The sequence below is a fragment of the Zea mays genome, chromosome 3 (assembly GCF_902167145.1).
Source record: "Zea mays cultivar B73 chromosome 3, Zm-B73-REFERENCE-NAM-5.0, whole genome shotgun sequence".
Taxonomy (NCBI): Eukaryota; Viridiplantae; Streptophyta; class Magnoliopsida; order Poales; family Poaceae; genus Zea; species Zea mays.
The window spans coordinates 14,369,916-14,380,884 of record NC_050098.1 but is presented as its reverse complement, the minus strand read 5'-3'; the positions used below and the strand labels follow the sequence as shown (position 1 = coordinate 14,380,884).

General features: G+C 53.0%; 1 protein-coding gene and 1 pseudogene across 2 annotated transcripts; both read left to right on the top strand.

The window, feature by feature from the left end:
* The first annotated feature begins 2,393 nt into the window (after window positions 1-2,393).
* LOC103649722 (uncharacterized) lies at window positions 2,394-6,332 on the top strand. The gene has a single exon (XM_020550103.1). It carries the CDS (start codon window positions 2,958-2,960, stop codon window positions 6,066-6,068), a length of 3,111 nt encoding a protein of 1,036 aa, XP_020405692.1. The 5' UTR covers window positions 2,394-2,957; the 3' UTR covers window positions 6,069-6,332.
* Window positions 6,333-7,179: 847 nt separating this feature from the next.
* Window positions 7,180-10,818, top strand: LOC103651771 (zinc finger CCCH domain pseudogene; annotated as a pseudogene). Its single transcript, NR_161391.1, has 7 exons — window positions 7,180-7,951; window positions 8,039-8,218; window positions 8,322-9,511; window positions 9,615-9,875; window positions 9,977-10,456; window positions 10,561-10,635; window positions 10,773-10,818. The product of NR_161391.1 is annotated as a zinc finger CCCH domain pseudogene (transcript).
* The last annotated feature ends 151 nt before the right edge of the window (window positions 10,819-10,969 follow it).

The window sequence follows — 10,969 nt, the reverse complement described above, 5'->3', positions numbered from 1 at the left end:
ACCTGACAAGAAGACAGCGCCGCCTGCGTCGCTCCGACTGCTGTGCCGCTCGACAGAGTGAGGCTGACAGCAGCCAAGTCCGGCCTCGGGCGCCATAGGAAGCTCCGCCTCGCCCGACCCCAGGGCTCGGCCCCTGTCTTGGCCTCGGACGACGAACTCCGCTTCGCCTGACCCCAGGGCTCGGACTCAGCCTCGGCTCCGGAAGACAACAGACTCCGCCTCGCCCGACCCTAGGGCTCGGACTCGGCCTCGGCTCCGGAAGACGACGAACTCCGCCTCGCCCGACCCCAGGGCTCGGACTCAACCCTGGCCTCAGACGACGGTCTCCGCCTCGCCTGACCCGGGGCTCGGACTTGACCTCAACCTCGGAAGACAGACTCGACCTCGACCACGGAGGAGCCTCCGCCTCGCCCGACCCAGGGCTCGGACCGACCACGTCACAGGGGGGCCATCATTACCCTACCCCTAGCTAGCTCAGGCTACGGGGAACAAGACCGGCGTCCCATCTGGCTCGCCCCGGTAAACAAATAATGATGGCGCCTCGCGTGCTCCATGACGACGGCGACTCTCAGCCTCTTACGGAAGCAAGGAGACGTCAGCAAGGACTCGACAGCCCCGACAGCTGTCCTTCCGCAAGGCTCCAGCGCTCCTCCGACGGCCACGACATCACATGAACAGGGTGCCAAAACCTCTCCGGCTGCCACGACGACATGTACTTAGGGCGCTAGCTCCTCTCTGCTAGACACGTTAGCACACTGCTACACCCCCCATTGTACACCTGGACCCCCTCCTTACGCCTATAAAAAGGAAGGTCCAGGGCTCTCTTACGAGAAGGTTGGCCGCGCGGGAGAACGGGACGGCGCGTGTAAGCCTCTCGCTCCCTCCCACGCGGACGCTTGTAACCCCCTACTGCAAGCGCACCCGACCTGGGCGCAGGACAACACGAAGGTCGCGGGTTCCCCCTTTTTTGCCTGCCTCCTCCTTTCCTTTCCCCTCTTCGTGCTCCGTCTCGCGCCGACCCATCTGGGCTGGGACACGCGGCGACAATTTACTCGTCGGTCCAGGGACCCCCGGGGTCGAAACGCCGACAAGACTGTCTTTCAAGCTGTTGTTGTGGTTGCTATTGTAATTTATGGTGTTTCCGTTAAAATAATGATATTCTGGCCAAACAAAATGTGTCTATGTAATGTAAGTGGGGCTACATCAATGAACAAGCATTGAGATTTTTCTTTATTATGATAAAGAATACGAGACAGGTCTCTCCATGCAAAATAGAAGAAAAAACACTGTTTTTTATCTATCTTGTGTACCTTTAGACTATGGTTTGGTATTTTATTGTTGGTCATGCTACACTGAAGAGATAGAAATACCTATAGATTGCTTGGTCCAAATATATTGTGGTTTAGGGTGTAGGGTGTATGCTTTCACTCTCCAATTTATAATGCGCTCTTCGGCTCATTCCACTACAGTAGAAATGTAGCATATAAATATCTCTCCATATGACCAACGGTAGTATACAAATATATTTGGTATAAAACCACAATAGCTTAATTGGTATATGTCTAGGTTACTACTATTAGAATAAAATTCAATTCTAAGATCCAAATAGAACCTTAGCGGGGGGTTTATATTTTCAATAACACCCTCTTGATTCAAGAGGCTAGCCTAAAGGCCAAAGGATTCATAAAAATATCCAACCATTTGTTCTCTAATTGGAAAAAAAAAAGAATACGATTGAACATCCGAAACAGGACATTGGAAAAACATAAAAGAAATACGATTGAACATCAGAAACAGAACATACTGCATGCCAAACTCTTTTTTGGTTGGTTGTATACCCACGTGTACGGATAATTTTAACTTTAAGAAAACTTGGTCAAAAAATCCATATGCAATACAAATTAATTTGGATAAATTATTGGATAATAATCTATAACTGTAATGAACTTAAGAATCTCAGCTGCAGGCATCAAAACATAGACTTCAAATTCACTGATAAAAAGCATCTGATTTTTTTAAACAATTCTACGTATCATGATAATCTAAAAACTGATAAGAAACATATATTTGTTGGGTCCCCAAGGGTGCTTGGCAGTTGGCCCTAGGCTGTCGCCCCTCACGTCTAGGCTTAGAGCCAGCACCACTCGCGAGCCTCGTGATTATTGGTCATCTATATCATCTATCTGTCGTCGTACGACGGTTTATAGTGTGTTTGGTTTGAGGTCAAAGTAGGATAATACGGGGGCGACATCGTTCCCTCGATTTTTTGGAATCACACTGATGTTTACCTCACCCTTATTTAACTCTCATCTAAACACTAAAGAAACTATGTCTACCCCTTCCATCTCTTCTTATACCTCTAACCAAACACACCTTGCCTGTTTTTCAGCGAACGACACACGTACGGTACGGGACGCGGCGGGTGCTATGTTGCCGGAGTCGAGAAAGACGGTGAAAATAAAGTCGTTCTACGTATATTCTGGTGCCTGGTGGCCATTTTGCCAAATTCATGAACGACACCGCAGTTAATTTTTCTTTCGTGCATGCTTACATACCTAGTTAGTTTGTGTTGGCCAGAGCCCAGAGGGGAGCAACGGTGAATTGGTGACGGGTTGCATTGGTCACCTTCTAGCGAAGACTTGGATGGAACGCGACTAGTGGGAGCAAGCGTGCTTAGGCGTTTGTCAAATGGCGGCAGAAACCTTGGTCGCACGGCACACGGTAGAGAGCATTGGCTGATGAATTGAACCCGCTGATGAAGACAAACACCATTGCCCGTTGACGAGCTTGACTTGTGAGTAGAACTGTAGAAGCAACAGAGACGAGCTAGCTGGAGACCAGGATGAAGAAAGTGGTGTCCCTAATGGACTGATGCAGGCATGGCAATTTGTATATAAACCAAGGCATGTGTCAAGGATATCTCCCCGCATCAAAAGCAAGTGCGCATAACCACCACCATGGAAGCAGCTCTGAATCTCCTCACACAGATCCACCTTCTCGTACTCCTTGGATGCTCGCTACTTCTCCCTCGGCCAACTACTAGTGCCACCGCCGGCAACCACACAGCTCCCATGCCACTTTCTTCATGCCTACCTGACCAGGCCTCATCGCTGCTCCGGCTGAAACGATCGTTCGTGACAACCAACTACTCCACCGTTGCCTTCAGGTCGTGGAGGGCCGGCACGGACTGCTGCCGCTGGGCAGGAGTTCGCTGCAGCAGCAACTCCGACGACGGCGGCGGCCGTGTGACCTCCCTCGATCTGTCCGACCAAGGGTTGGAGAGCGGGGGCCTTGATCCTGCGATTTTCCATCTATCTTCTCTGGAGCGTCTCAACCTCGCCTACAACGACTTCAACGGGTCACAGCTCCCGTCCAGCGGGTTTGAGCGCCTCGCCAACCTCACCCACCTCAACCTCTCCACATCTAGCTTCTCCGGCCAAGTGCCGGCCAGCGGCATCGGCGGCCTGACGAGCCTGGTCTCCCTCGACCTCTCTACCAGCTACGAGTTCTACGATCTACTCGACGACGGCTTCCTGCTGCACAGAGACTCGAACTCGGACGCGCGGCTCACGGTCCAAAGCTTCGAGACCTTGGTCGCGAACCTGCGAAACCTAAGGGAGCTGCACCTCGGCCTCGTGGACCTCTCCAGCGACGACGACGGGGCCGGGCCGCGCTGGCGCTGGTGCAGCGTCGTGGCCGCATCGTGCCCCGAGCTCCGGGTGCTCAGCTTGCCACGCTGCGGGCTCTCTGGCCCCATCTGTGGCTCGCTCTCCAGCCTGCGTTCTATCTCCGTCGTTAACCTAGAGTACAACAGACTGTCCGGCCCATTCCCAGATTTCTTCACCAACTCCTCCGACCTGACCGTTCTGCGGCTCAGGCGCACCGGTATCCAGGGACGGGTGTCTCCTGCGATCTTTCTGCACCGGAAGCTGGTGACGGTAGATCTCTACAACAACTACGGGATCTCTGGGTACCTGCCAGATTTCCCGGCAGGCAGCAGCAGCAGCAGGCTGGAGAATCTGAACGTCGGCAGGACTAGTTTCTACGGTACGATACCGAATTCCCTGGGCAACCTCACGTCTCTGAAGGAGCTGGGATTTGGCGCGACCGGCTTTTCCGGGGACATACACATACCCTCGTCGATCGGTGATCTCAAATCCTTGAACGCGCTAGAGATCTCCGGGATGGGAATCGTAGGGCCCATGCCGTCCTGGATTGCGAACCTGACGTCTTTGACAGCTCTCCAGCTCTACGACTGTGGTTTGTCTGGACCAATCCCTCCCTTCGTAGCCGAGCTGAGGCGTCTGAAAAGACTAGCGCTGTGTGGCTGCAGCTTCTCAGGAGAAATACCGTCTCATGTCATCACAAACCTAACCCAGCTGCAGATACTGCTGCTCTACTCAAACAACCTGGAGGGCACGCTGGAACTCCAATCTTTTGGGAAGAATATGCCGTACCTCATTGCCTTGGATCTCTCTGACAACAACCTCCTTGTGCTTGATGGAGAAGAAGACAACTCTTCTGCATCGGTGTCCCTTCCCAAGCTCAAAACCTTAGTCTTGGGTGGCTGCGGCATGTCTAAGTTCCCTGAATTCTTGAGGCGCCAGGATGAAATCGATTGGCTTGACCTCTCATACAACCAGATCCGTGGGGCTGTACCAGGGTGGGCGTGGGAGCTCTGGAATGGTATGGTGTATCTCGTTCTGTCTAACAATGAGTTTACTAGCGTTGGCCATGGCCACCTCCTCCCTTTGCAGGACATGATCGTTCTTGATCTCAGCAACAACTTGTTCGAGGGGACCATACCTATACCTCAGGGCTCCGCAGACGCACTCGATTACTCGAACAACATGTTCTCGTCTGTACCTGCTCATCTCAGCTCACATCTCGACGACGTTGCCCTCTTCTTGGCGCCAGGAAACCGCCTGTCTGGGAATCTTTCGGCGTCTTTCTGTGGTGGTGGAACGAGCATACTGCTCCTTGATCTCTCCTACAACGACTTCAGCGGCTCCATCCCTTCCTGTCTGATGGAGAACGTTAACGGGATGCAGTCGCTGAATTTAAGAAAGAACCGACTCCACGGGGAGATCCCGGACAGCAGCAAGGAGGGCTGCTCGTTTGAGGCGTTGGACTTCAGCGGCAACCAGATCCAAGGACGGCTACCGAGATCTATGGCCAGCTGCGAGAACCTGGAGGTGCTTGACGTTGGAAACAACCAGATCAGTGACGCATTTCCATGCTGGATGAGCGAGCTTCCCAGGCTGCAGGTCCTTGTCCTGAAAAGCAACAGGTTCTTTGGGCAGGTCTCCGAACCAGTTCTGCAAGAGAAGAAGCAGAGCTACTCCTGCGCGTTCCCTAGCGCATCGATCGTCGATCTGTCTTCGAACAGCTTCTCTGGCCCACTGCCGGAAGGCCGATGGTTCAAGAACCTAAGGTCGATGGTACTCACGGACCCGAGCAAGCCGTTGGTCATGGATCATGAGGTGCCCGGAGTGACAAGAACGTATAGGTACACCACTGCAGTCACGTACAAGGGGCATGACACCAGCTTCGCTGAGATACTGACAGCGTTGGTGTTCATCGACTTCTCCAACAACACGTTCAGCGGTAGCATCCCGGTAGCTATTGGGGAGCTTGGTCTGCTACACGGGCTCAATGTCTCGCACAACTTCCTCACCGGGCAGATCCCACCTCAGCTCGGCCATCTGAGCAGGCTCGAAGCTCTGGACCTGTCCTTCAATGGGCTCTCTGGAGAGATCCCAAAGGAGCTGGCGTCGTTGGACTCCCTCACGACGCTGAACTTGTCTGACAACAGGCTCGTAGGAAGCATACCTGCGTCGCCTCACTTCTCGACGTTCTCCAGCTCGTCGTTCCAAGGAAACGACGGCCTTTGCGGGCCTCCGCTGTCCAAGGCGTGCAACGACAACGTAACGCAGGTAGACGCGGTGCGTTCCGAGAAGAGATCTGTGGACTTCGTGCTGTTCCTCTTTGTTGGAGTAGGGTTTGGCTTTGGGTTCGCGGTTGCAGTCGTTGTTGCTTGGGGAATCCCCGTTAGGAAACCGTGTTGAAAAACACAGCATGCGCTGAAAGATGTGCTTTCCACGTTCCAAATTATAAATCATTTTAGTTTTTTCTAAATGCATATAACTACTTGCATAACGAAAACTATATGTCTCGCAAATCCCAAATCACATAAATTTTGAAATGGAGGGATTACATGCAGGTATATCAAGGCAGTCTTGCAAACCTTAATTCTAATTTTCCTTGAGATTGTGAAGTGCTATTGATCCCTAACACTAGCACTATCCCAAGCCTTTATTTAGGGAAAAAAATTTGTTGTAGCCCACCTGCAAACCAGGCTGTTTGCAGCCCCTCACAAAAATGAGGATAGACCCCACCTGCAGGTCCACCAGATAATCTGCAGGTGGGACTTATCCTCATTTTTGTGAGGGGCTGCAAACAGTCTGATTTGCAGGTGGGGTGCAGCAAATTTTTTTCCTTATTTAGTACTCCCCTCACCTCAAAATATAGTTTTTTTTAGTCCTCTTTTTTTCCACGTTCGAATGAATCATGATAAATATAGGCATATGAACAAACTAACTTCATAGATTAATTAATTCATATATATTTCGTCTATAATTATATTTTGAGACGGAGAGGTGTTAACTTGCCAAAAAATGCTTGTGAGAAGGATTAATTTTTCTGATCAGCAGTGCACGGAAATAGAAGTAGCCGATGCCAACTGAATTTCACAATCTTCTGTTGACGTGTTTTATGAAAAACATCTCCACGCTCTCATCCCCGGGCCCATCTACATATTTGCGAAAAATCTCCAATATCCCAGTCAAAGGTTGTTCAACAAATGACTCAGATTAACTTTAACTAGTCAATTGCTCGTGTGTTGCGACGGCTTACAACAATACCCATGTAAACTATCTATAAAAAAATCAAGATTTTTTATTGATTGTCTTCGCTCTTCATATCTCTACTACTATTATAATCCTACTGTAGGCGTCCACACCCACGGCGCGGTGCACGTTCTGCCTCCCACCACCCGCCCCGCCCGCGGCCGCATCCCTCCCGCGGCAGCACCATCAACGCGCAACGGTCGCATCCAGTCCCTCCCGCATCAACAGTGTCGCAGTTCGCGCAATCCATGGTCCACAGTTCACATCCCAGTTCGCGCAATCCATAGTCCACAGTTTTCGCTTAATCCCCGGCCGCATCCCAGTTCCATCCCGCGGCGCAATCCATTGACTCCCTGCCGCATCCCAGTTCCATCCCGGCAGCATCCCAGGAACGCGCCCGTGTTCTCCAGGAGCAACAGCACGAGTAATGGCACCGCGGAGGAGGCGGCAGGGGCTGGGGAGGAGCTGCCCAGTCCCGTGAACGGCGGCGCGGCGCCGTTCTTTCCTCGTCAGGCCGGAGACGCGCTCTTGGACGACTTGCAGCTGCAGGAGCAGCTCGCGTTCCTCAACGAGGGCGGCGGGAACCCGGCCCACCAGCTCCAGGGGTTCGACGGCGTGGAGTGTCGGAGCCCCGGCCCCGGTGATGCCGATGGGATGTTCGCGTTCGGCCTCGGGTGGCACAACGGGGGCCCAGCGCACCGCAGGAGCTCGTCAGTCAACGAGCTCTGCCTTGGCGGCGGCGGCGGCGATGGTTTCGGTTGGAAGCCCTGCCTCTACTACGCGAGCGGGTTCTGCAAGAACGGCGGCAGCTGCAGGTTCGTCCACGGCGGCCTCTCCGACGACGCTGTTGCGCTCGCTGGCACCAAGATGGAGGCAGCGGCCGATCAGCAGCAGCAGTGCCAGGACTTCCTCATCCGCTCCAAGGGCCAGCGCCTCGGCCCCGCCGTCTTCCCCTACTCCCCCACCGGCTCCCTCCCAGGCTCGCCCTCCGCCGCTAGCAAGTGCCTCAGCTTCCTGCTGCAGCAACGGCAGCAGCACGACAGGTAGAGCAGCTGCCTTTACAAGTTCTGACTCCGAAACTCGAATCATTCGCACCAAAGCTCCAGCCTTTTTCGCCTGTGTGCGTGCAGAGCCGCGGCGGCCGCGTCTCTGATGCTGGGCGGCGGCGACGAGGCGCACAAGTTCATGGCCCGGCCGCGCCTGGACCGTGCCGACTTCGCCAGCCTGATGAATCCCAGCTCGCGCCAGATTTATCTGACCTTCCCGGCCGACAGCACGTTCCGCGAGGAGGACGTCTCCAACTATTTCAGGTATGCATGCACACACGGTAATGTGATGCTCCAATCTTTGCGTCCGTAGAAACCCGTTTGGTTGCGTGACTTGACCCTCGCGCTTCTTAGCAATGCGGTGTAGCATCTACGGTCCAGTTCACGACGTGCGCATCCCCTACCAGCAGAAGCGCATGTTCGGGTTCGTCACCTTCGTCTATCCAGAGACCGTGAAGCTCATCCTGGCCAAGGGCAACCCGCACTTCATCTGCGACACACGCGTGCTCGTCAAGCCGTACAAGGAGAAGGGCAAGGTCCCCGATAAGTACAGGCATGCATTGCGAATTCATCCTTGGCTTCCAGCAACGGCAATGGCGTCCGTGCATGCACATATGCAGTTGCTCGGGTTAATTGATCTGCTGTTCTCGGCTCGCAGGAATGTAACACCCCGTCCAATCCCTGGACCGGCGGTACTTACTCCTGGCAGCTCTCTAGGATCATATATTGTCCCCACAGACCAACACGAGTCTTTTGTGCGCACTTTGTCCTCACTCATGGGCACCCGAGAAAACTTCCCGGTCAGTCACCCATCCCAAATTGCTCCAAGCCAAGCACGCTTAACTTGGAGGTTCTTTCGAGACAGGCTTCCGAAAAAGAAGATGCACCTTGTTGGTATGATTACACTATTAATTCTATTAAGCCTTGGGCCAGGACATCCCATCCCAGGGGGCAGGATATCACAATCCACCCCCCTTAGAAGACCGATGTCCTCGTCGGTCAACCCCAATCCAGGAACCTCCCCTCTTGGCCACGTCTGTATGTCTAGTGTCGTCATATGTCATGCCATGTGACCACTCTAGGCCCACATGCGCCATGCGCCATATACCCGAACCCCCTAGCCCACACACGCCCGTGAAACCGCGAGGGTCGGCTCTGATACCACTTGTAACACCCCGTCCAATCCCTGGACCGGCGGTACTTACTCCTGGCAGCTCTCTAGGATCATATATTGTCCCCACAGACCAACACGAGTCTTTTGTGCGCACTTTGTCCTCGCTCATGGGCACCCGAGAAAACTTCCCGGTCGGTCACCCATCCCAAATTGCTCCAAACCAAGCACGCTTAACTTGGAGGTTCTTTCGAGACAGGCTTCCGAAAAAGAAGATGCACCTTGTTGGTATGATTACACTATTAATTCTATTAAGCCTTGGGCCAGGACATCCCATCCCAGGGGGCAGGATATCACAAGGAAGCAGCAGCAAGGGGACTTCTCCGGCTACACGACGCCCACTGGCGGGCTGGACGCCCGAGATCCCTTTGATCTGCACCAACTCGGTAAAAGAAGACCCCCAACGATGTTCTCTTCATCCTTGGTTGGTTGTGTTCTCCAGTCGCTGATACCTGGCTATGGTTTTGGTTTTGTTGTGGTGATTGTCAGGCGCGAGGATGCTGCAGCATTCGAACAGCGCCAACGAGCTGCTCTTGCGCCGGAAGCTGGAGGAGCAGCAGCAGGCTGCCGAACTTCAGCACGCCATTGAGCTCCAGAGCCGCCGCCTCATGGGTCTCCAGCTGCTCGACCTCAAGGCTCGCGCAGCTGCGACAGCAGCAGCGGCATCGGCACTGCCAACACCAGTTGTCAATGCCTTCGCGTCCATCCATCCTTTGAGCACCATGGCAGTCGAGTCGCCACTAGAGTCTGGTATGTGTCGCGGAGGAGGAGCACGCGTTCGTTGGTCACTTCGGTAAACCAAACCATATCTCAAATATTACTGACCAATGTGATTCCTTGGCCGCTGACAGGAGAGCAGCTCAAGCTGAGCAGTGGGTTTGCTCTAGAGGGGAAGCTCAACGGGTGGCGACAAGGAAGAATCTGCTTGCGAGGCGAGCCCTGACGCCGCTGATAGCGACCAAAGGTGGATTAAACAACCCATTTCATCATTCTTCTTCCTTGTTAGTTATGATTCCCACGCTTGCCTTTCATGAATCATGATCCTATATGTATATTGATATTAATCAGTTCTAGAAAGTTCAACAACATTTGAGCATGTCAAAACCTAATCGTTGCCTGTTCCATGTCAACAGTGGAGATCACAACTTGCCGGACAGCCCATTTGCGTCCCCTACCAAGTCTGACGTGCTCGTGCACGACAGTTTCGCCGCCACGGAGCCTGAGAACACCGCGTCCCTTGTTGGGAGCAAGATCGACGGCGGCAGTAACCATCTCCGCCCCCCTGCGCTGGAAATCCCTTCGCCCAGCTCCTACTTCTTCCCCATGCGCAGGTGCGTTGGAAAGGCCTCTACTCTACTTTTCCGTGGCGCCGATTATGTCCGTGAACATTCTGTCATCCACGAGTGAAATGATTCTCTCCGAATGCAATGAGCAGGCTATCCTCCGATCACGGAGCCATGGGGATGTAAAGTTCAGCATTGGAAGCGAGTGATACCCCAGCCTAATCATAGTAAGCACTAACGGCCCTCTTTATTCTGACTAGGCTGCTTCTCAAATAACATCCTTTTTTTGTTTTGCTTTACTAATCGTCCTGCCCTTTCTCTCTAATTTCCCCCCTTCTCCTTTCGCTGCTTGTGGTTGTGACAGGAATACTAGAAGCCAAGGAAAAGTGATGATGGATATATAGGAAAAAGAGAGAGAGTTGAGTGTCAACATAGTGTTAGCTCCCACTTTCTTTTGTTCTTTTAGTCCCTACCTTTTTAGTGGATAGTTCTACTAAACCACAAGAGGAGAAGATGTCATTAGCCTTGATTAAGAAAACGGCGGCATATGCAATATTATCG

Coding starts and splice junctions, on each gene's coding strand:
- LOC103649722 (XM_020550103.1), top strand. CDS start 2,958: ATGGAAGCAGCTCTGAATCTCCTCACACAGATCCACCTTCTCGTACTC.